This window comes from Lycium barbarum, chromosome 5, assembly GCF_019175385.1.
Source record: "Lycium barbarum isolate Lr01 chromosome 5, ASM1917538v2, whole genome shotgun sequence".
Taxonomy (NCBI): domain Eukaryota; kingdom Viridiplantae; phylum Streptophyta; class Magnoliopsida; order Solanales; family Solanaceae; genus Lycium; species Lycium barbarum.
Genome location: NC_083341.1, coordinates 6231058 through 6257381, shown reverse-complemented (window position 1 = coordinate 6257381; position 26324 = coordinate 6231058). Strand labels below are relative to the sequence as shown.

Here is a 26324-nt window from a genome sequence, read left to right as displayed (position 1 = left end):
TAGCCCGCCTGTTTTGGTGCCTCCAGAAGCTGGAAGACCTTTGCTATTGTATTTGTCCGTATCGGAGAACGTGTTTGGATGTGTGTTAGGACAACATGACAAAAAAGGAAGGAAAGAGCGAGCAATATATTATTTGAGCAAAAAGTTCACGCCTTACGAGGCACGATATACGTTATTGGAACGCACCTGTTGTGCCTTGACTTGGGCTGCACAGAAGTTGAGACATTATTTGTCTGCATATACTACTTATCTCATCTCAAGGATGGACCCACTCAAGTATATCTTCCAGAATCCTATGCCTACTGGGAAGCTAGCTAAGTGGCAAATGTTGCTGAGTGAGTTTGACATTGTGTACGTTACTCAAAAAGCTGTCAAGGGGCAGGCGATAGCCGATCATCTTGCAGAAAACCCTGTGGGTTAGGAATACACGCCCCTTAAAACTTATTTCCCTGATGAGGAAGTGTTGTTTATCGGGGAAGATATCGCAGAAGAGAATCCAGGGTGGAGAATGTTCTTCGATGGGGCAGCCAACTCCAGAGGAGTCGGCGTTGGAGCAGTTTTGATTTCAGAGTCAGGCCAGCATTATCCCGTTTCAGCAAAGCTCAAGTTTCCATGCACCAACAATATGGCAGAATATGAGGCTTGTATTCTTGGCCTCAGAATGGCCGTTGATATGAATATACAAGAACCTCTGGTTATAGGCGATTCAGACTTACTGGTTCATCAAGTGCGAGGTGAATGGACCACTAAGAACGTGAAGATACTTCCATACCTGCATTGCGTGAAAGATCTATGTAAGATATTCATCAAGGTGGAATTCAAACACGTTCCAAGGACACAGAACGAGTTCGCTGATGTTTTGGCCACTTTGTCTTCTATGATTCAGCACCCGGACAAGAATCGCATAGATCCTATCAAGGTGAATGTGCACGATCAACATGCTTATTGTTTCTATGTGGATGAAGAGCCTGATGGAGAAACTTGGTACTACGACATTAAGAAATATCTTAAGACAAGAGACTATCCAGAAGGCATAACCAGTGTTCAAAAGAAAACACTCCGGAGATTAGCAAACCATTTTTTCCTAAGTGGAGAAATCCTGTATAGGAGGACTCCAGATTTAGGGCTATTAAGGTGTGTTGATGCTAAAGAAGCGGCCCGGTTGATTGAAGAAGTGCATGGCGGTACATGTGGGCCTCATATGAATGGTTTTACTCTGGCCAAGAAAATCCTTCGCGCAGGCTATTTCTAGATGTCTATGGAATCAGATTGTATCCGTTTTGTGCAAAAATGTCACCGATGTCAGATTCATGGCGATTTGATTCGAGTCCCGCCAAATGAATTAAATGTGACGAGTTCTCCGTGGCCTTTCGCAGCTTGGGGCATGGATGTCATTGGTCCTATCGAGCCAGCCGCGTCGAATGGACACAGGTTCATTTTGGTAGCCATTGATTATTTCACAAAGTGGGTGGAAGCATCTTCGTACAAGTCGGTAACAAAGAAAGTGGTGGTAGATTTTGTTCGTAACAACGTTATTGGTCGATTCGAAATCCCGGAATCAATTATAACAGATAATGGAGCTAATCTTAACAGTGACCTAATGCGGGAGATTTGCGAGACATTTAAGATCACTCATCGCAATTCCACTCCTTATCGCCCTCAGATGAATGGAGCAGTTGAAGCAGCCAACAAAAATATCAAGAGAATATTGAGGAAGATGATCGATAATTACAGGCATTGGCACGAAAAACTGTCGTTAGCTCTTCTCGGTTATCGCACTACTGTGAGGACTTCAACTGGGGAAACACCTTATCTTTTGGTCTATGGGACAGAGGCGGTGTTACCTGCTGAGGTAGAGATACCATCTTTGAGAATTATCCAAGAAGTTGAGCTAAGTGACGCTAAGTGGATACAGAATCGATACGAACAGTTGATGCTCATTGATGGAAAGAGAATGAATGCAGTTTGTCATGGGCAGCTTTATCAGAACAGAATGGCCAAAGCTTTCAACAAGAAGTTAAGACCGAGGCAATTCAAACCGGGGCAATTAGTACTAAAATGCATATTCCCATGCCAGGATGAAGCTAAAGGAAAATTTGCACCTAACTGGCAAGGATCATATATGGTTCATCGAGTATTGACTGGAGGAGTGTTAGTCCTAGCAGAAATGGATGGCGAAATTTGGCCGAAAGCTATCAACGCAGATGCCGTCAAGAGATATTATATTTAGGAGCTTTCTTTTATTTGTATGTAATATTATGCAATACTTTTCCATGTAATGGCACTACTCTCCCGTGGCGGGATGCGTAACAAAACTATATCGGGTTGGGTCTTTTAAGATAGGATTTCCAGAATTCTGTTTGTAATATGAACTACGCCTGGCCTGATTCCCGTGGGGGATACGTAGGCGGCCCGCATAGGCCTCGGTCACATCATTTTAAACCCTCAATATCATTTCTGTTTGTAATATGAACTACGCCTGACCTGATTCCCATGGTGGGATACGTAGGCGGCCCACATAGGCCTCGGTCACATTGTTAGAAAACCCCAATTTTATTTTGCTTGTAACATGAACTACGCCTGACCTGATTCCCTTAGCGGGATACGTAGGCGGCCTATATAGGCTCAGTCTCGTCATTTTTAAAGTCCCACATCATCCGATGCCAGAAACTGGGACAAATTTTTAAGGGCACCATCGCAAGCGACATCGAGAGATGCAAAGAGTTGTGGTCAGCAGATAGAGGAAACTTCGGAGAAGGGGCATTCGCTTTGTTTCACAATGTGTCACAGTTCCAAGTTCAGCAGGAATTATTTATCACTATAAACATATTTTACTATGCATATTTTATTTTTTGAAATAATATGATTTTCAACCAGATAGTTTTATTAGTTGGTCAAGACTTAAGAATGAGCGGAGGTTACAAGTCCAGACAAAGTTGGAGGCATGAAGCGCCAAGAGCCAGATCTTCAAAGTCAACACGAATCAACCCCCTCCCAAAACTTACAAATTTTCTTTGGATGCAGATTTCCAAGTTGCAGAAGCTAAAACATGTACAACCTTGTAAGGATGGCGCGTCGAACGGTTTGAGCATTCTTCTATCAATTATGCCTTCAAGTATCAATAACTTTCGACAGTCACAATAAACTAATCTTTCAAATGATTTTTTAAAATATATCAACGCACAAATATTTTCTATTGCTTTCGAATGCATTGCTTTATTATTTTCAAATGCTCTGCGTATGCTCGCAGATGCATTGCACTGCACCAGCATTTCTTTATTATTTTCAAATGCTCTGCGTATTCCCGCAGATGCATTGCACCGCACCCGCATTGCTTTATCATTTTCAAAAGCTCTGCGTATGCTCGCAGATGCATTGCACCGCACCTTTATTATTTTCAAATGCCCCTGCGTATGTTCGCAGCTGCATTGCACCGCACCTGCATTGTTTTGTTATTTTCAAATGCCCCTGCGTATGCTCGCAGCCGCATTGCACCGCACCTGCATTACATTATCACTTTCAAATGCCCTGCAAAGGCACAACATCATTGTTCGCAAAAGCACACCATTTAGGTTTGTCCGCCTTTAATTGGACATTTTAGGCTGAGCACCGCCTTTCATATGTTGCATGGGCTGTTCACCGCCCTTTGAAATTTTCTGCATAAGGCTGAGCACCGCCTTTCATATGTTGCATGGGCTGCGCACCGCCCTTTGAAATTTTCTGCATAAGGCTGAGCACCGCCTTTCATATGTTGCATGGGCTGCGCACCGCCCTTTGAAATTTCTGCATAAGGCTGAGCACCGCCTTTCATATGTTGCATGGGCTGTGCACCGCCCTTTGAAATTTTCTGCATAAGGCTGAGCACCGCCTTTCATATGTTGCATGGGCTGCGCACCGCCCCTTTGAATTTTCTGCATAAGGCTGAGCACCGCCTTTCATATGTTGCATGGGCTGTGCACCGCCCTTTGAAATTTTTGCATAAGGCTGAGCACCGCCCTTTGAAATTTCTGCATAAGGCTGAGCACCGCTTTTCATATGTTGCATGGGCTGCGCACCGCCCTTTGAAATTTCTGCATAAGGCTGAGCACTGCCTTTCATATGTTGCATGGGCTGCGCACCGCCCTTTGAAAATTTCTGCATAAGGCTTAGCACCGCCTTTCATATGTTGCATGGGCTGCGCACCGCCCCCTTGAATTTTTTGCATAAGGCTGAGCACCGCCTTTCATATGTTGCATGGGCTGCGCACCGCCCTTTGAAATTTTTGCATAAGGCTGAGCACCGCCTTTCATATGTTGCATGGGCTGCGCACCGCCCTTTGAAAATTTCTGCATAAGGCTGAGCACCGCCTTTCATATGTTGCATGGGTTGCGCACCCTAAAAGGGTTTCCCTTTGATTTTTCCTTCCGCCGCGCACACCCCTGTCCTCTCTCCTTCTCTTCTACGCCCTTCCTCTCTCCCACGTTGCCACTGCCACCTCCACCTTCCCCTGTTCCCCACGCCACTGTCACCCCCACCTCATCCTGTTCCCCACGCTCCTCTCTCTCTTCTTAAACGAAAACCCCAAATTGCCCTATAAATAATATTTTTTTCCAAGTCAGGGGGGGGGGGGGGGGGGTTTGGAGATTGAAAATTTCCGGAAGAATCAAGCTTTAGGAATCACAAAAATCTGTTACAAAGGTTTTTTTATTGATGAAACTCCCCAAGCACTGAGACTTTTATTTTGAATCGCGAGAATCCCCTCTACAAAAATACAATTTAGTAGCCTAAATTCCCTAAAATTAACGTTCAGCAGTTGCATCAGTGCTTGATATCGAGTCAAAATCTGAATCACTGTTTCATTTTATTTTGCCCTTGGTATCTGTTTGGATTCGAGAATATACAAATTAGAGATTCGGGTTTGTTTCGAAGTAGATTCGAAGTGTTCGAGTGTAGATTTGAGACCCCGTACCCACTTCGCTGCACCCGAAGAAGGTAATACACCTTCCATTAGTTAAATTTTAGCAAATGTTTTGAGTGCTTAAACTACTTATGTGATTCGTTTAATCAGTCACGATCTAGTTTCTGTTTGTGTTGTTTTAGTGGCATTATGCACGGTTAAGCTTAAGTTAATCCTGCTTCTAGTATTGTAGTCGATTAGCTCTATGCTCTGTATCAATTCGGGTTAATCATATGCTAGTTGGGTCTATGTTGATTATTTAGTCTTCAGTTAACCTGTGGTTTTGCTTGACTATATCTTTATATGATATCATATGTTAGTTAGGTTTATGATTATTCCCCATACAAATTTAGTAGAAATCCTGTTTGATACAAGCATGCATGCTTATTTAGATATCTTAGTAGTTTAGTATAATATCGAATGTTGTTTCAGTCTGATGTCCCTATGTGATTCATGAATGCATTAGTGCTGGTCTAGGTCACCTACAAGGGATCTGTGTAACTGTTTGATCTGTCCTTATATGTCTGGTGTCCTCATTAAGTGATGATCTGAATTAGAATTGGCCTTGTATGTCATTGTTGTCCAAATGCAGTCATGTCCACCTGTTTTCTTGATGATTAACCTGTGTGTGATGTCTAAGAATGTCTACTCATTTTTACTGATATATGAGATGCTGTCATATGTTTGAGATGTTTTACATGAGCACTTTGGCTCTGAATTTCTGTTTCATCTTAAGTGCGGTGTTGGTTTAATTCTAAACATATCAAATAAGTCCACATTTAATGACATCACTGGTATCCTTTTGTGTTTACCAATTCCTGTGATTTGAGTACTTGTCCTCGTCTAAATTAAACAGTGGTCTTATATGCCTATATGCTATCAGTGCTAGCTTGTAGTTTGCCCCTTTGCGAAATCAGTACCCCCCTCATGCCTGTTCTTGCTCTATATTGTGCCAAAATGCCTGCAGCATATAGGTGTCATGTTATTGAACTTTATCGTAAAGGAATGATTATGTATAAAGTGTTTTCAGATGACAGCATATGTTAAATAGTTCATCAATCATGTTACTTTATATATGGTTAACTATGATGTATTCTTAACTACTGTTATTTTTTTTTCTCTCCTTCCCCTGCTTGCTTCAGTCTCGATTCCTATGCAAACATGAGTAGTTGATATGTGTTTAGTCACTTAGTTTGTTTGCTTGGTGTCGCTGATGGCAAGAAACTGTGTTCAGTTGTTTTAGTTTGTTTGCTTACTGTGGCAGCTGGCAAGAAACTGTATTTACATTTGAATCTGTTTGCTTAGCATTACAGTTGGGTATAAAGCCATGCCTAGTTATTGAGTTTGTTCTGTTTAAGTGTTGCAATTAGTGCAAAGATCACATTCGAAATGGCATAATTTGTTTATTCAGTGGAGACTGTGGTCACGATTTAAAGAGTTGTAGGCCGATATTTGATTGATCCTTTTGTTAATAGTGTGTGGTTAAAATATGATGCCCATCTGGTCGAATAGGAGTGTCCAAATCTCTGTCTATGCACTACCGCTGTTAAATCTTGATGTTAGTTTTGCATCTGTGCTTGCTCAAATTCATGCGCACACGAATTGCATTTAATAAACTTCATACAATCATATGAATCAGCTAAGTATACCACTTCATACATACACTTGTTCAAATCTGGATAAACTGTTGACATTCTAATATTTCCTATGGGGTATGTTTGGGTATGTTGTTGTGATTACTATATTACAAGCATGTTCGGTTGGTTATGCATATGTATGTATGAGATATACATTAATTATACATGGCATGTACATAATTTGCTTTGAGTGTATATCTTATGTGTTTGATCTTATTCGTTTGATTATATTCTTCCTTTCCTTTATGCATGACCATCGCACACGAGTCCGAGGGACTCGTTCATCTCCTGCCTTCGTTATTGGGCTAAAAGCCCAACGCGATCTCCTCGAGTCAGCCCCCTGTCGGTTCTGTCCACAGCCAAAAAGGGTTCTGGGCCAAGCCCAATAGCGCGAACAGCCTTAAAATGGACTGAGCCCATTCCCACAGCAGCAGTCCTAAAAAATGGGCTGAGCCCATTTAACTTTATTTATGCCTCTGCTTTATTCTATGCTTTTAACTTGTATATTATTCGACTAACACTTTTTTCTTATTTTTGTTTTCCTTAGCTTAGATGAATTCTCAGAAATTAGTACGGATAGTTTAGTAATGGGTAGTGAGATTAAAGAAGACTAACAATCAATTCCATAAGTTTATTCTCTTCTTTTTATGTTTAAACTACTATAATGTCTAATATTATTTTATTTGGAATAATTGATTTGCAAAACAGCATGGCTGTATATCTCGAGTCAAGAGAATCATATTTTATTCTTACTATCCTAGAAATTCCAGAATGTCACTAATATATAAATATAAATTCAAATATATTTTATGAATAGCTCTCCAAGTTTGAATCGATCATAAAATTTTAGCGAAGCACAGTTAATAAGAAGTAATGAAAAGGATAAAGAGTTTTCCATTGGCCATTTTCGTATTTTTGTTCTCCTAAAGTCAATCATTATCCCGGCATTTCAGTCATTTCAAATATTTATTTAACATTGCATGAATCCACATTTCCTTTTACTTATATATTTTATGCCCCTACCCCCTTATTTTGATAGCATTATTATCTAAAATCTTTGCAATATTTATAAGTCTATTTTAAATGGCATTTGAAGTCTCCTTTTATGCAAATTATTATACTTTTCTACAAATCTCATTCCAAAATAGCATTTTTTTTTTATATATTTAAAGTCTTAGCAACTTTTATAAGTTTTATTTTAAACGACATTTGCAATTTTCTTTTTATGTAGATTATTATATTTTCTCTAAATCCTATCTTAAGCAACATTCTTATATTTTTTCTTAAAAAAACCTTAGCAACATTTCTTAGCCCCTTTTCTTAAATTTCAGGCATCTTATTTAGCATTAATTAATTAACCTAAGTTTGGCCGGATAACCGTAGTTAACGGATTCTAGAGGATGCCTAACCCCTTCCCTTTAGGATAATATAGAACCCTTACCTAGAATCACACTGATTAAGCAGACTATTAACGGAGGTTTAGTTAGCTTCACCTTAGTTAATAATTAGGTGCCCTAATTCACCTTAAAATCAATTAGGTGGCGACTCCTTAAAACAAAGCAATTTAGGAATCTCCAATATGTTGTACTCTATTTTCAACCCGGTTAAAATGGGGTGTAACAGGTATCACTGCTCACTCTTTCAATAGTTTCTTACCACTTCCTTGGCATTGGGGTGGTGAGCAGTTGCCAATTGTTGATACACCTGTGGTGGTGGAAACTTCTAAATGGTCGAAATTGACAATGATGAAAGCTTGCAAGGCTTTGGGGGTGAATGTAATAGGTTTCAAGCATGAAATATTTGACATTATTCTTAGAATGGAGGAAAGGAGAAAACTATAAATGCAAGAGCAAAAGTTGAAAAATGGGGATTCTAGGAAAGGGAAGAACAAAGCAGATGCTGAACTAAAAAAATTGGTTTGGGGTCTTCAAGAGGGCAGTGGAAAGAAGGAAAGGGGCAGGTCTCACAAGGTTCTTTCTAGATGAAAGTCAAAACAATCATCTGGAATGTGTAGGGGCTTAACAATAAAAATAAGAGAAGCACCTTCAAATCTCTTATCCATAAATAGGGGGCAGACATCATCTGTTTACAGGAAACCAAAATAGATGAATGGAACACTACTTTAATTAGACAAATTTGGGGAAATAAGTGTATAGCTTGGGCTGAACTTAAGGCAATTGGTACCAAAGGGGGAATCCTGATAATGTGGGACAAAAGATTATGGAATTGTGTTGACTCTGAAGCTGGTATCTTTTCCCTTTCTTGCAGATTTGAGAGTCTTACTGAAGATTTTAAATGGGTTCTTTCAGGGGTTTATGGGCCTCACACAAACCCAGAAAGAGATGAACTTTGGATTGAACTAGCAGCTATTAGAGGTTTGTGGTCTGATTTGTGGGTAATTGAAGGTGATTTTAATGTATGTAGGTTTGAGGAGGAAAGAATGAATTGCACCAGAAGATCAAGAGCTATGTTGGGCTTCTCTGACACCAATCAAGACTTATAATTGATTGATCCTCCTCTCCAAGGAGCCCAATTCACCTGGTCAAGAGGGGAGGAACCTATCCAAGCCTCAAGAATTGACAGGTTTTTAATTTCACCTGAATGGAGTGAAATGTTCAATGCTATTAAACAGTTTCCATTGCCTAGAGTGTTCTCTGACCACAAGCCTATTGTATTGGAAAGTGGGGACTGGGATGCTTCACCCTCTTACTTCAAATTCGAGAACATGTGGCTTCAATCAGATGGATTCCTAGACATGGTAAGAGATTGGTGGAATTCGTACATTGTTTTGGGCAATCCTGACTATTTCCTGATCCAGAAGCTTAGACATCTAAAGAGGAACATCACTAAATGGAACAAAGAGGTTTTTGGTAAAATTGATTCTTAAAGACACAAAGCACTCATGGAATTGGGAAGGCTAGACCAAATTGCTGAACAAAGACCCCATACTACAGAGGAGAATTTGAAGTCAGTTAATCTGAAAAATGAGATTCAACAGATTACCATTGCTGAAGAGATCTCATGGAGGCAAAAGTCCAGATGTTTATGGCTAAGAGAAGGAGATAAGAATACTAAGTTCTTCCAAAGAATGGCCAACTCACATAGAAGGGGTAATTGCATTGACAGATTGAAGATAGGGGATGTTTTAATTGAAGACAAGGGGCTGATAAAGGCGGGTATTCTTGATTATTATTAGAAGCTGTACCAGGAGAATGAATCATGGAGACCCTCAGCTGTCTTCAAGGGACTCTCCACTATCAGTGTTGAAGAAAAAGAGGTGCTTGAATTACCCTTCAATGAACAGGAAGTTTTAGAGGCCCTAAAGTCATGTGCTCCAGACAAAGCTCCAGGACCAGATGGCTTCACCATGGCATTTTTTCAGAGTTCATGGAGCTTCATGAAATATGACATAATGGGAGCACTCAATTTCTTTCATCAGAACTGTCAAATGGTGAGGTCTTGCAATGCTTCTTTCATTGCCCTTATCCCAAAGAAGACAGGAGCTTTGGAGCTAAGAGATTTCAGACCTATAAGTCTTATAGGTAGTGTATACAAGATACTGGCAAAGACCCTAGCTGAGAGGATTAAAAAGGTGGTGTGCTCTCTAATCTCTGGCCAACAGAGTGCATTTATAAAGAACAGGCAAATCACTGATGCTTCCATGATTGCAAATGAAGTATTAGACTGGAAATTCAAAAGTGGAGAATCTGGGATCCTATGTAAACTGGACATAGAAAAGGCTTTTGATCAACTAAATTGGGCTTACTTGATCGACATTTTGAAACAAATGGGGTTTGGAGATAGGTGGATCAGGTGGATCGTTTTTTGCATATCAACAATGAAATTCTCAGTATTAGTAAACAGGAGCCCTGTTGGATTTTTCTCTTCTAAAAAAGGGCTAAGGCAGGGAGACCCACTCTCCCCTTTCCTCTTTATTTTGGCCATGGAGGGACTCTCTCAAATGCTAGCAAAGGCCAAAGAGCTACAGTGGATTCAAGGATTTCAGGTGGGTAGAGACCCTACTACCACAGTCAATGTTTCTCATCTACTTTATGCAGATGACACCTTGATTTTTTGTGGAGCAGACAGTCAACAAATTCACAATCTCAACATTACTCTTATGGTCTTTGAATCCATTTCTGGTCTACACATCAACATGCTCAAGAGCATTATTTATCCTGTTAATGAGGTTCCCAATCTAGAGGAACTAGCTGATATTCTAAGTTGCAACGTAGGCTCCTTCCCCACCACTTATCTGGGCCTACCATTAGGTGCTAACTTCAAATCCACTGTGATTTGGAATGGAGTAATTGAAAAGATGGAGAAGCGACTAGCTACATGGCAACTACAGTACATATCTATGGGGGGGCAGACTCACTCTAATTGATAGTGTATTGGATAGTATTCCCACATATTTTATGTCTTTATTTCCTTTGTCGGGTTCAGCCCTGAAGCAGATAGACAGGTTAAGGAGAAAATTCTTGTGCGAAGGTAACAGCCAAACTCATAAGTTCTCTCTGGTGAAATGGCAGAAAGTTATTCTACCCAAGGCTCAAGGGGGGTTGGGAATTAGAGACCTAAAGCTGCATAGCAAAAGTTTGTTTATGAAGTGGCTTTGGAGATATGGGCAGAATGAGGCAGGGTATTGGAGGGACATCATTAAAGCAAAGAATGGATCTCATGACCATTGGAGCCCAAAGAAGAGTACAGACCCTCATGGTGTAGGAGTTTGGAAACACATTAGCAGTTTTCAGGATGATTTTTTCCAGAAAGTCTTTTTCAAAGCTGGTAATGGAATCAAGATAAGATTCTGGTTAGACAAATGGATTAGGGACACTACTATGAAGGAATCCTTTCCTAGGCTGTTCCAGATAGCTACCAACAAGGAAGCAACAGTTGCACAATACAGAGTTGACAATGCTTGGAGCCCAATCTTCAGAAGGAACCTGAATGATTGGGAAATTAATGAACTTCTTCTTCTACTACAGACACTTGAAGAATGCAACTTAGATACACAAATCTCAGATAGATTACTTTGGGGCAGCACCAAGCAAGGGGTCTACACTGTGAAAGAAAGTTACAAGTTTGGGTGTGCCTAGAATGGCATCCTTGAAGACTTTCCCTGGAAACATATTTGGAGGACAAGACAACCTCTTAGGGTCTCCTGTTTTACCTGGACAGCCCTTCATAAGGCTTGCCTTACTCAAGACAATCTCAGGAAAAGGGGCATCATTCTCATCAATAGATGTTTTTTCTGCAAACAAGACAATGAGAGTGTCAATCATCTTTTTTTGCATTGCCCCATAACAGCTAACATATGGCATTTCTTCTTCTCTTTGTTTGGCCTCCAATGGGTGATGCCCTTTTCCATCAAAGATGCTTATGTTAGCTGGATATGCTGGAGAGTTGACAAGACCATCAAAAGGATCTGGAGGATAATCCCAGCATCAATCTTTTGGAGTATTTGGAAAGAGAGAAACTGCAGATGTTTTGATGGAATATCAACTTCCATAAGTTTCATTAAGGCTAGATGTTTAGTTACTCTTTTCAGTTGGCACTTTTTCTCCCCTGTAGACAGTGTGGATAATTTTTTGGATTTTGTTAGCTCTCTAACTCTAGCATAGTAGGGTCTTAGGGGATGTCTTTTTGGATCTTTTGACTGGTTTACAGATTTTTGCTCAGCTAGCTTCATGTTAATTCTTGTTTGAAGCAGCTCTATGCTTAGTTGTAACCTCTGCATCTTCCACTACAAAAAAAAACGGGTTTTAGCGACAGATTTTAGCGACACAATTAATTCCATCTCTAGCTAACGACGGATTACCTACAGAATTAGAGTTTTGTCGCCAAAAAAATGAAAAAAGAAATGATATCTAAATTAACGACGAAATAGCGACGGATGTATAAATCTGTCGCTATATTTTGGCTCGAAAATTGCGCGCCTTTATTTTAGCTACTAAAATTACGACAAACCATGGGCGGCAAAATTTATTATAGATTAGCGATGTATGTAGCGACGGATTATTTCCGTCGTTATCTTTTAAAAGGGTAAAATTTCAAGTTAATTGTTAGTGACAAAATATATCCGTCGGTAAATAAAATTTAGTTTTATTTTTATAAACGAAATAAAATAAACCCACCATCTTAAATGCACTAACACCTCTTTCTCTTCAGTTCAAACCCACCATCTTCACTTTCTCTTGAAACCCACCGGAGGTGCTTTTCAAACCCACCGGAAAATTCGACGCCATTCTCATACTCTCACTCTGTTTATTTCTCATTTACCATGGTGATTTACTTTGTTTATTTCTCTCTCTCTTTCTTGCTTTTCTATATCAGTTAAAAAAGTAAATATCATCAATCTTCCATTTTTTCTTTGTATTTTTGGTCATGCTCAGCTCAGTTGGCCACCTTTTCTAGTGGGTAAATGATATAAACATTTTCCCTTAAAGGTTAGAAACGTATAGATAAAAAATTGAGGGTTTGGGTATTATGAAAGGTGACACATACATGCACTAGAGAGAGAGGCAATAGCAGTAGCAGTAGCACTGGGTATTATCAATAATAATCATAAAACCCTAAAAACCTGTTTCTTTCTCTGAATAAATTGTGGGTCTATTTTTTTTTTTTTGTTGAAAATCATCCTTCTTTCTGTTTGAGTTGAAATTTAGTTAATTTCTGTGTGTACTTTGTTTTTCTTGTACGAATTATAGTTGAATAAATTGTGGGACTTGTTTATTTTCCTGTTTTTGTTGACTTTGTGATTTGGGGAACTTATTGCTTAGCTTGAATTTTGTATATGACATTTAACAATGTTTATGCTGTTAAAGAACAAAAATTTTGGTTTTGTTGCCACCTTGTATGTGTCAGTGTGTTGGAAGGAGGAGAAATTTTGCAATTGTTTTATTTTGGGTTTCTTAAATATAGTTTAGTTTCTCTGTTTAGCATCAAAAATTAGTTTTCCAAGAAAATATGGTGCAACTTCAGCAACTGCAGTTTTCTCTTCAAATTCCATATGAAAACCCAAGTTAGGAATCCGAATACCCCCAAGGTGTACTCTTTTTAATCAACTCCTTTATGAAAATAAGTTATAAGAGTTGTGCTCTTATGCATTCTTGAAATTATCTGGAATTTAATTGGGAAGTTAGTGTGAAAATAGTGGGTTTTTATTAGTATTGGAACTGCAAGCAAGAACTATTCTCAGTTGACCGCATTTATCTCAATTTACTTGTTATGTGCACATTAATCTAAGTTAGAATGTAATAAACTAATAATCAACTAGTAGATATATGTATAGCTATCTGGAAACGTATAGATAAAAAAAGTGACGGCTTGGGTATCTATTTCTTCTTTTCTTTTGCTATTTTGTTCAATGCTATTTTCCTTTTTTATGACATTTAACGATGTTTATGTTGTTAAAGAACGTAAATTTTTGGTTTCCTGACTAAATCTCTGTTTCACTAATACTGAAGGATTTGATTTATATTCATTCTTGCAGGGTTTAGGAAAGAGTTGCAGGGTTTAGGAAAGAGTTGTACTTCATCAAATTCTTCAAAAAGCTCTCGAAAGGTTTGTTAGGATTATTGCTATTTGCTCTCACTGTTTGTCCAGAAATGGAGAAGTTTTAAAGTCCTAAAATGAGCTTAACATTAAGCGAAGAACTTTGAGTTTGAGGCATGTTTAAACTTCATTTACTAAATACATGAATTATTTAATAATGTTGTGATACTTTGAGTCTTCAAATTTTGTAAATATGATCCTCCCGTGACAAGGCTAGTAATTCCAAATGGTAAATGTTAGATTCATTGATTAAGGAAAGTATTTCAAAGCACTTCTCGGTTCTGCCCTTTTTTGCCTAAAGTTAGCAGGTTTAACCTCTCTAAAATGAACATAACTAAGTTTATAGCCACTTTGGGAAGTCCTAATGTGACTTGTGATTTCTTTTACCTCACCTAATGTTTGAATTGGTGAAATTTTTTGTATTCCTTACGATCTTGAGAAATTCTGTAAAGAATAGATTTGCCTCGTTTTGCTTAATTGATTTCTTGAGTTTCTTCTTTCTTTAACAACCAGAAAACTAAGAGAAAAAATAGTAGGTTGTTTAATTACCTTTAGCTTTGGCTCATAAAGTTAGGGCTATTCTCTGTGTCATTATTTGTTTGATTACCCTTGCTAAAATTATTTGTTGTTGATGGCGCATTTTAGTGAAGTTGTCTGGTTGAGTAGGATTATAGTATCTATACCTGCTTGTTTTAATGTTGGTAATCTTTCTTGTCGTTACTAATTTTTTTCCTTTGTTGATTAAGAAAGTTTATTATTACCTCCTTAAACTTCATAGCCAACACACTTATTTTTTGCAGTTAAAAAAAATTGGTCTTAAACTCAACTTGTTTTCCTTTGGATGGCATTCTGATTGTCTTACTTATTTACAAAAAGTAACTCTAAGTTTCTTGTTTATTTTAACATTAAATAGGATTATGGATAATCTAGAGCGTGGTTGGATGTACGACAGGTTGGATGGTCGAGGGGGTATTAATTCTAGTTTCATAACTGGTGTTAATAAGTTTCTTGAGTTCTCATGTTCTCAAAGAAACCGCATGAGTGGTGAAGATGTCAAATGTCCGTGTAAAAAATGTCACAATATTAAATTCATGGATGTTGAAACCGTTAAATTGCACCTTCAATCGTTTGGATTTGTTGAGAACTATTTTGTTTGGAAGTATCAAGGGGAAAAAGAAGTAACCGGTGAGATGTATAGTGATTTACATGGTGGTACCCAACCTGAATTGGGATATGATAATCCATATCGCCAAATGGTTTTAGATGCAGCTGGACCGAACTTTGGCCAGGGTTCGAGTAATACTGAACCTGAGTCATCTCATCACTGTGAACCTTTAGTGGAGGAGGAATCTAATCCTTCAATGGAGGAGGAGCCTAATCTTGAGTCCCAGAGGTTTTATGATTTGCTACAAGCCGTTGATGCAAAATTGTATCCTGGTTATTCCCTCTCTCAACTCGCAGTAGTTTCTAGGATGTTAATTATTAAAAGTGAGAATACTTTGTCACAGAGGGGTTATAATCAAATTATGCAACTATTGAAAGAGGCTTTACCTGAAGATAACATAGTGCTTGATAGTTATTATCAGACCAAGAAGCTAGTGCGTAGCTTGGGTTTGCCTGTTGAAAAGATTGATTGTTGTAATTCAGGATGTATGTTGTATTGGGGTGATGATGAGGACCTAACTTCTTGTAAGTTTTGTGGCTATGAGAGGTATAAACGTCGTGTTGGTTCTCGTAAGAGGAAATTGGTCCCTTACAAGAAAATGTATTATTTCCCTTTGATTCCTAGATTGCGGAGATTATATGCGTCTCATGCTACAGCTGCCTACATGAGATGGCATCACGAGCATATACAAGAGGAGGGGGTAATGCGTCATCCATCAGACTCTGAGGCTTGGAAGCACTTCAATGAAACTCATTCCTTTTTTGCTGCTGAACCAAGGAATGTGAGGTTGGGGTTATGTACGGATGGTTTCCAACCATTTGCTCAGACGGGGAGAAAATACTCTTCGTGGCCTGTAATTGTCACTCCATATAATTTTCCTCCAGGGATGTGTATGAAGGAGGCATACATATTCTTAACTGTCATTGTACCGGGGCCACACAATCCTAAACTAAAAATTGATGTTTATCTGCAACCTCTAATAAAGGAATTGACTTTGTTGTGGGAGACAGGTGTAGAAGCATTTGACATCTCAAAAAAGCAAAACTTTCAATTAAGGGCAGCTTTGATGTGGACAATCAATGACTTTCCAGCATATTCTATGTTATCAGGATGGAGTACAGGTGGCAACTTATCATGTCCTTATTGTATGGAGGAAACACAATCATTCAGATTAAAACATGGTGGGAAAACAACTTGGTTTGACAGTCATAGAATGTTTCTTGATCAAAATCATCCATTTAGGAGAGATCGTAAAAACTTTCTTAAAGGTCATACTGTTACAAGGCCACCACCTACTGTTAGAACAGGAGAAGAAATTTTGAATCAAATTTGTGAGTTGGGGATAAGAAAAGTAACTGAGTTAGATGCACAAGAAGTTAATAAGAGGATATGTAATTCATGCGGATGGAAAAAACGAAGCATCTTTTGGGATTTGCCTTATTGGAGTTCTAACTTGATACAACATAATCTTGATGTCATGCATATTGAGAAGAATGTCTTTGATAATGTGTTTAACACTGTTCTTAATGTTGTTGGCAAAACCAAAGACAATCCGAAAGCACGTCTAGATATTGCAAAATATTGCGATCGACCGCAGTTAGCAAGGAATCCTGATGGAAGCTATCCCAAAGTTGCATATACAATAGAAAAGAATGAAAAAGTTGTCTTGTTCGATTGGTTGGAAGGTGTGAAGTTTCCAGATGGGTATGCTTCGAACATGAGTCGATGCTTGGACACGGACAAATTTAAGTTATTTGGCATGAAAAGTCATGATTGTCATGTGTTCATGCAACGACTATTGCCAATTGCCTTTCGTGAGATACTTCCTAGTAATGTGTGGCAGGCCCTTACAGAGTTGAGTTTGTTTTTTAAAGATCTTACTTCAACTGTTCTTCGAGTGGTGGACTTGGAGAGATTAGAGGTACACATCCCACAGATCTTGTGTAAGTTAGAACGCATATACCCCCCGGGTTTCTTTAACTCAATGGAACATTTACCCGTGCACCTGCCATATGAAGCACGGATTGCTGGACCTGTACAATACAGATGGATGTACCCTTTTGAGAGGTAAATATAAATTATATATTCTTTAATGGTGACAAGTATCCAAAAATTTATTGGTTTACATTTATAGGTACCTTCGAACTCTTAAAAACATGATTGGGAACAAAGCTAGTGTTGAGGGTTCCATTTGTGAAGCATACTTGATGGCGGAGTCAACACAATTGTTTTCTCATTATTTTGAACCTCATGTTATCTCACGTCATCAAAATGTGGCCCGTAAAAATGATGGTGGTGTTGTAGAAGATATTGAAGGAAATGTTTCAATATTCACTCATCCATGCAAACTATCGGGAGAAGAAAAAAAAAGAGATTTGTCCCTTGAAGAAATCAAGGCAGCCCAAACTTATATTTTACTAAATACTAAAGAGGTTGAGCCATTTGTGAGGTAACATTATAAAGTTATACTTATTTAAAATAAAGAATATATCCATATATTATGAGTTTCTATTTAACTTACTTTGTTGCAATGAAGCATGTATGTGCAACGTTTGCAAGAAGAGTTCCCGAATCTATCTCAAGATCAAATAAATGAGAGTCTTGAAACATATTTTTCTATATGGTTCAAGGAATATGTAAGCCTCCATCAATCATTATCTTTTAAACTATGACTGCTTAAAATGGCTTGTGAAATTTGACTAAGTCTTATAATTTTCTTAAAATAGGTTCGATCCAATCATATTGAGAACAAATACTTGTGTAGTCTTGCTCATGGACCATTAATAAGAGCATATGCTTATCCAATGTGTTTTGTTAATGGATACAAATTTCACACATTACGTCGCGGTAGTGCTAGATCAACAATGAACAGTGGAGTTTGTATATCGGATCCAAATGTTGGCGATTACTATGGACGGATACAAGAGATTATACAAGTGGAATACCGTGAAACACCTTTAAAGCAAACTACATTATTCAAGTGTGAATGGTTTGATCCAACTATTAATGTTGGTGTTAAGGAGCATAATCAGTACAAATTGGTCGACGTTAACCATCGTCGTCGGTTTAACAAATACGAACCTTTTATTCTTGCGATGCAAGCAACTCAAGTGTGTTATATGTCTTATCCTAGCACAAAAAAGGACAAGGATGATTGGTTAGCTGTATTGAAAGTCAAACCTCGAAATGTTATTGAATTACCTGATGAGGAAGTGATCACAACTCCGGAAGTGGAACTAAATCTTCCATTCCAAGTTGAAGAAGTTGAAGTCCATAAGATAGATATGAATATGACCGTTGATGAAGTTATACTCCTGCATGATCCAAATGGGGAAGCAATTGAAATGGATGAACCAATTGATGATGGACTGTTTCCAGAGCATCATGAATCCGAAGAAGAGCATCAAGACTCTGAAGAAGAATCTACAGAAGATGAATATGAAACTGAAACTGAGGAGGATGATGAGGAGGAGTTCGAAGAAGAAATAGATACTGACTAGTGTGTTGATAGAAATGTGCTACTGTATCTTTATTAACTTTTGTTTGTAGTAATATGTTTTGGATGTTATAAGTATGTGATATGTCTACAATTGTTGGTTGTCTTGGATGTCTAAGCTTCTTAGTCATTTTCATAATGCATGCACAATCCAAAGACTTTTTCTTAATATATTCATTGCTTACTATGCTGAAAATCTAGCAATAATTCTATGGTTTTGCACAATTTAATTTACTGTCCATTTTTTGTGTGTAATCTTTAACGAAAATAGTTTGCTTGTGATGATCTCTTTCATTTCTGTTAGTTGCGTCCACTGTGATTTCATTTCTTAACATTGAAGGTATTAACCTGAGTTTACTACTGCAAATGGACCTTTTGTGGAGTTTTGACTTCTTTCATTTTAACTGATCACCTTTTATATACAGCTTGACATTCATCCTTTAACTTTCCTTATAAAAATTTCATCAGGAAAGTGAGGATCCATAAACCTAACATGAATTGCAGAATTTGGTCACAGGAAGTTGGTCGAATTTCAATAATAAAAGCATAATTATTGTGCAAAACCAATAATTTACTGCCCATTTTTTGTGTGTAATCAGTGGTTTCAATTGCTTACTCTCATGCTGATTATCTAAAATATGATTCCTTTTTCTTTTTTTTTTCTTGTAGATATGGCTCGTGGCAGAGGTCGAGGTAGCATAGGCCGCGTAATCAAGACCTCAACTAGAGGTCGAGGTAGCGCTGGTCGAGGTAATATGCCTTCTGTTCCTGTTCCCACAATTAGTTCTCAACAAGGTGGCACCAATTCCTCAGGTGGGCAGGACCAAGTTCAAACATGTCCTACTACTACGCCACCCATTCAAACATCAGGTCATGGCAGCACCCCATCCATTTCTGAATCATCTCCTATAATACCTAATGAGAGCAACGTAATAGGCGAGGGTGCATCTACTCAGAGAAACGCAATAGCTGAAGGTTCATCTGCTCAGAGTGATGCAGTAGGTGAAGGTGAGAGCAACAGTAACGTGCAGCGGACACTTATTTTTCTTTCTCCTTCAGGGTTAGTTTCTGCTTGCACCATTATTATTTTTATACTGTAATTGCTTTATAATAGACTTCATATAATGTTTTCAAATTTGTCCAGGTTGGAACCATCAAGATTATGCTCTGAGACGATAACTGAGATTTTCAAGAATGAAATTGAGCCTAATGGAGTTAACTGGAAAAGTGTCTCACAAGAGACAAAAGATTTTTATCTCGGAGAATTCGAGGTATAATAACTGAAATGTTTGTCACTAATTACTGTTAGTGTTCAGAACGAAAAATAGATTTTTTTATTTAACTTTGACTATGAGATGTAGAGCTGTATTCTTAATCGTAGCTGTCATAGTAAGTAACCAAGAACATGTCTAATAATCCCTGTCTCAATTCCTTGCAACACGGGCAAAATCTCATTCTTTTCACCTGTTAGAGAAAGCTGCAGTTCTTTTACTTTCCAGTTTATTGGGTGACTGATGGTGCTTTTCTTATAACTCATGTCTTATAATTTTTCCTGCTAAGATGATGAGTTTATTGTTATACTTTACTCTGTAAAATTATCTCAGAAGGCATTCTATTGGGATTCTTCGATTGATAGTGAAGTGAGGAAGCAATGGCGTAGAAAGGCAGCGAGAAGGTACTGTGATTTCGTTAGCTCAATAAAAGGTGAGGGAATTCGGCCAGTTTATGTTCCGAAAGAAACATGGGAAAGTTGGAAGAAATATTGGGCAGATCCTAAGGTTATTGAAAAATCAAAAATAGCTTCAAAGAATCGTCGTGGCGGTGAGGATGCAGCTGCTAGTGGGACTCACACGGGTGGCTCTATTTCTATCGGAGAGCATCACAAGAGACTTGTAAGTTAATTTTGTGGCTTTGGCGTTTGCCTAACTAAATTGCCATCATGAAGGTGAATGCCTCATTAGTTGCTGCAGTATATATGTTTATGTTGGCAAGTTTGGACTTGTATGTTATTTGTTATTTTCGAAAATTTAGACTGCTTCATCAGTTGCAGGTTGAAAATGCTGAAAATCTATATAATTATATAAAAGAATTGGCCTTTATCTCTAATTTTCTCACTAAAAAAATTTGCTGAGCAATAAAAATAGCATATTTTCACTCATTAATTGAGTTATTTACTCATTATTTCGGGTATAGTGAACCATCATGCATGTTGGTTCTCGCTACCCACCCTGCTATGCTCACAAAATTAATATTTCTGCATTTGACAGAATTACTAAAGTTGGATATGTATATTACCCCAAAAAGCTAATGAGGGAACCATGTTAAATGTAGCACCAAAATGCATTTACGGCACCTGCTGCATTATTGGTTTACTCATCTGAGTTGAGGCCAGCTTTTGTTCTCTCTTTCTTTGCAGTACTGATGGTGGCTCCATAACTTTTTCTGATAATTAAAGGAATGCAAATTAATTTCCTTGTATAACTATTGTACTATCAAGAACAGACTTAGTTGAAGTGCTTGTTTCATAAGATGGGGTCAGTACCACCCTTCTACTGTCTGCCCACTATTTTGTATATATTACATCCAGGGGAGTTTATCATCTGAGGTGAGAAATGCTGTCAGGATTCGTTGACTAAAGTGCTTAATCATGTTCTTATGATGCTTCTTATCTTTAATAGTCCATAGGTTTTTTAAACTAGCATTATGGATTTTGCAGCTTATAACAGTAATAAATGGATTTTGGCGTAATTATATTTGTTATGTTTACTAGTTGTGGACTGATTGCACATTTGAGGATTTACTCATTATTTCGGACTTGCGATATAGCCTATTTGCAAACAAATTCTGAAGATAATGATCAGGATCGGTTATCCATTGACTGTATGGGTTCATGGACCGCCACAAACTAATTAATATTATTAGTTTTTAAAAATCTTCTCTCATTTTCACCATAACTTTTTACTGATTTCCTGCCTTCAATTAGTTTTTAAATTTTCATGAACATATTCTAATATGGACTCTGCATATATAAAAGGAATATGTCAAAATATATTCTCTACTGTGACATTGGTCGCTGTTTTTGTTGGTTTTGGAAGTTACTGAACTATGTATATTTTTTTCTTGTATAGGCTATTAAAAAGGGTCGAGATCCAACACCAAGTGAGGTACATTTGCACGTCCATACACACGGTCATGATGGAAAATCTTTTGTTGGTGAGCGAGCCCGAATCGTGCATGTGAGTCCAACATTCTATAATCTTCTATAGGAAGTTTCTTTGTTTAGTCCCATCACATTCAAGAAAAAAGCGTACTAGATGGGTTAGGTTGCTCACCAGTCAATACCAGTCAAAATCCTGGTTGTCAATAAACAGTAGTTAAGTGCTAAAATCTTTCACAAATCATTAGCTCCCTGATACCTGGACAAGCTATTGTTAGGTTGCTCTGTTATATTTGGAGAGTCTATAAGCAGTTTAATCTGATTTGCAGTTTGTGTGATCTGTTGCTAATATATATGGGTCCATGATTAGTTGTGAAGAAAAGCTTGAAGAGATTGTCATAGACATTTACTTTTGTTACAAGAACTTTCAGTGCATGTTCAAATGAGCGTACCAGAAATTAAGACATAGTACTAGATGGGTAAAATACTTAATCACAACAAAAGTGTGTAAAAAAAACCCCCGTCTGCATTCGCTAGTTTAATTTAAACACCAAACAAGTCTTGATAGGGCTTTGTTAAACATTGGGTACGAGTAAGTTTTTAACATACTAGATGGAAAGGGAATGGTTAAATATCAACTCAACTACACAACCATTTGCAAAGCTATCTAATACAAGATTAGCACTACCATTATATAAAGTGGCAGATTTACAGACATGTACTGTCTGATTTCAGTTCAGTTTTTTTATGTTAACAAATATGTTTTCTGAACACTCATATTCCTTTAGCAGAGTAAATCAATAATTCTGATTTTGTTTTTTCAAAGTAGGCTTATTTCACTTCAACTTACTTTTATGTCTTTATCTAGTTCACTACCACCTGATCTTTAGTTTTGTAGTTCACTTCAATCACTTGATCTTTCTAGGAAGTCACTTTCAGGTTCACTACCTATTCAAATTTGTTCTTGGTTACCTTATTTAGTTAATCTTGATCTTTCTGGTAACTCTTTTATTGGTTCTGTACCACCTGAGTTTATTAACTGCAAATTCTTGAACACCTTTTTGCTAAATGACAACAAAATTACTGGATCAATACCATTTGAGATTGGCAGGTTGGACCGGTTGAAACGGTTTGGTGTGTCAAATAAAGTTCTTTCTGGTGTGTCAAATGTAAGTTGGGAAACTTTTAATATTTATCTTAAAATCCATGTCCTTCTAGTGAGTTAAGTAATGCCTGTGTTTTTGGATGCTTTTATCCTAGTATATCATACCAACCGAGAACTGTTGGATTTTATTATCATTGAGTTGGGAATTGGGCACCTTCATGTTAATGTAGTAAATTTATGCTTGTGGTCAATTTTGTATACTTCTGCAAGTAAATCACCTATTGGTATGCTGACTTTAGTTTCATTACTTTAAGTATCTTCTTCTGGCTGTAGAACTTAAGTGTACATAAGTTGGTTTTTTATATCAATGCTTGCAATGGTCTATGATGTAAGCTCACTCATCTTCATCTATGTAAGCTAGTTGATTCGAGATAATTTGTTTTCTTAACAGATCTATAATTGATTTATTTGAACTAAGTACTTTTTTGTGTAAGCCGCTGTAATTCTTTGGCTCCTTAATGTTGAATAAAGAGTTGGGTTTTTATCTATGCACCTGTTATCTATATGAAGTTCTGGTACACCAAAAAATGCAGCTTCTCCTACTCGGGACTTGGGTCCAGTCTTTACCATCTACTCTTCACATCCGCTTGTGTGAAATTTTTGTTTGGTAGTAACTAGTGATTACTAAGTTCTGCACATATTCTTTCATTGATCTCTGCTCAGATTTATTTGCATCTTTTAGAGAGCATAGTTAGTTGTTGAAGAGAATAATGGACTTTGTGGGAACCCACTTGGAAATAAATGTAGTAATTTGAGTAATAAGAGCCTTATTATTATAGCTGTTGGTGGTGTTGGTGCTTTAGGATCTTTAATTCTTGGATTTGGGATTTGGAGATGGTTTTTGGTTCAGCCAAACTAGGAAGATAGAGAGCTTGGTGATGGTAAAGGTAGTAGTAATAATGCTAGTGATTGGGTTGAAAAGTTGAGAGCTTTTAAGATTGTTCAGTTTACATTGTTTCAAAAACTTATTAACAAGATTAAGCTTAATGATTTATTAGGAGGTACTAATTCTTTTGATAGTGGAAATATTGTAATTTCAACTAGGAATGGTGTTTCTTAGTACTGGTGTTAGGAATGGTGATTTCAAGCTCGTTTGGCCAGCAAGGCTTGCTGCTGGTGCAACTAGACGACTTGCTTGGAGAACACTTATATCTTATTATTTAGAAAGTGATTTTCTTTTTACTAGCTCGCGAGCTTGCTTTGCAATTTAGTAGTTGCAGGTCAAGGAGCTGTAGATGAATGATTATAGTGATCATAGTGCTTGTAAATGAATGATCATAGTGATCATCTTGGTCACTTGCTGGATAATGAACCAGTGAGACAGTTTTGTTATCAAACCTGGCAATGCACTTGCTTTTCCATATTTGCCAGCATATGACAGTTGGTAAGCATTGTAAAATGATTTTATGAACCTCATTTTTAGGCTTTGCCAACCGCCACTTCATAGCTTTTTGTCTTAACCTGTCCATGGATCAGATTAATTCCACATGAATTGCAGAAGAAAGTCCAAACTTGATTAGCAATATAACCACAACTAAACAGATGGTAACTAGTCTCCTCATAGTGATTAGTAGTACAACAGCTACAGATGGAAATTTTGAAAGCCAGTTTCTTGTGCCAGATGCACATGCCAGTTTATTGTGTGGGTGTGTGTTATGATGAAACATCATTTATTGTTTTTTCTAGGACCAGATTATTTATTTTATAGATAAGTTAATTGATGTATGTTTTGTGAATACTGTTGATGTTTCATTTAGGTATTTTCACTATAATAGTTTAATAACTGTTTTGTTTAATTCAGGGTGGTTAGTTTAGAAAGCACCAATCTGGTTATATTGTTGATGTTAAGCTTTTGAATTGTTGTCTGAACTTATCAAAACTTTAAAATAAAAAAATAAAAAAGAAGCTCTGTTTGCTTCCTTCAGTGAGACAGAGATATCTTGAATTATATTCAAGCTTTCAGGGCATTATTCTTGCTGTATTTAATGGTTCTCTTACATGTGCTTACTGTTAGTGAAATGAGTTTAACTAATTATCAGACTCTTTTACAGGAAAAATATCAAGAAATATTGCAAAATCAGTCACAAACTCAATCTGAAGTTGATCAATGTCAAGCCTATTACGAAGACGTAGGAGGGGTAAAGAAAAGAAGAATATATGGTCTTGGATCTCAAGCACATTTATATTATGGGCCGAATCTTCGTCCTTCTTCTGTATCTGATGCTACGTCCTCAGTACCACCTCCGAATGCTCAACCAGAAGCGACGGGAACTTTGGATGAGTTAGTGACGCGATTAATTCCTGCATTGACTGATAGCATAATTCCTGCACTGACTGATAGCATAATTCCTGCACTGACTGATCGCTTGCTTCCTATTATTGTTGAGCGGGTACGTGGATTGAATCCTTCAGTCTCATCTCAGATGGACACTCCTAATGACCATCCATCATCTATGGCACCTATAGTTTCAGCTCCAGCTACTGCCAACATTGATCAAGTTCATGCATCGGTTTCTGATGATGATCGTGGCTCTCCAGTCTCTCATTAGTTAGTTTTTTGGTTTGGACTTTATGGTTGTTAGTTTTGTTGTTTGGACTTTATGGATGTTGCATATGATTTTGGATTTTTCGGTTTGGATATTATCGTTGTGGATGCTCCAAACTTATTTTGCATTTTGCTATGTATTTTGGACCTTGTAGAATATTAGTTTCTATTAATTAAGTTATTACATGAGTATCTAATATATGCTTGGGCAGGTGTATTTAAAATATTATATAAAATAAAAAATAAAAAAAGATTTGCGACGGATTTAAAATGTTCCGACAAATTATTTTTCGTCGCCAAAAGGAATGCAGAAATGTGTATTAAAAGAATTGGCTACGGAATTAGCGACAGAAATTATTGGTCACCAATCAGAAGAAACGACGAAATAACTCATACAATTAGCAACGGAAATTATTAACATCGTGACGGATTTCATTCGTCGCTCATATTGGCAACAAATATAATCTGTCGCCAATCCGTCATTACGCCAGCGACGGATTCATTTTTTTTGTCGGCAAATTGCTAGCTACGAGGATTTTACCGACGGATTAAATTCTGTAGTTATTCTGTAGCTATATTGGTTTAGCAACAGATATATGCTATTTACCGACGGAATTCGTCCGTCGCTAAAACCCGTTTTTTTTGTAGTGTTCTTGATGCCATTCT

At 37.5% G+C, this 26324-nt stretch overlaps 1 protein-coding gene across 4 annotated transcripts; it reads left to right on the top strand.

Annotated features, from left to right (window-relative positions):
• Nucleotides 1-12728: 12728 nt before the first annotated feature.
• Nucleotides 12729-25842, top strand: LOC132640267 (uncharacterized). Of its 4 annotated transcripts, XM_060356790.1 has the most exons (8): nucleotides 12729-12859; nucleotides 14069-14139; nucleotides 19461-19541; nucleotides 19605-19851; nucleotides 19936-20062; nucleotides 20396-20683; nucleotides 21920-22027; nucleotides 25165-25842. In XM_060356790.1, exons 3-8 carry the CDS (start codon nucleotides 19463-19465, stop codon nucleotides 25660-25662), a joined length of 1347 nt encoding a protein of 448 aa, XP_060212773.1. In that variant the 5' UTR covers nucleotides 12729-12859; nucleotides 14069-14139; nucleotides 19461-19462; the 3' UTR covers nucleotides 25663-25842. The 4 variants fall into 4 exon arrangements, with proteins under 4 accessions (XP_060212773.1, XP_060212772.1, XP_060212771.1 ...); XM_060356789.1 differs by having other exon boundaries at nucleotides 19461-19851; nucleotides 20399-20683; XM_060356788.1 differs by having other exon boundaries at nucleotides 19461-19851.
• The last annotated feature ends 482 nt before the right edge of the window (nucleotides 25843-26324 follow it).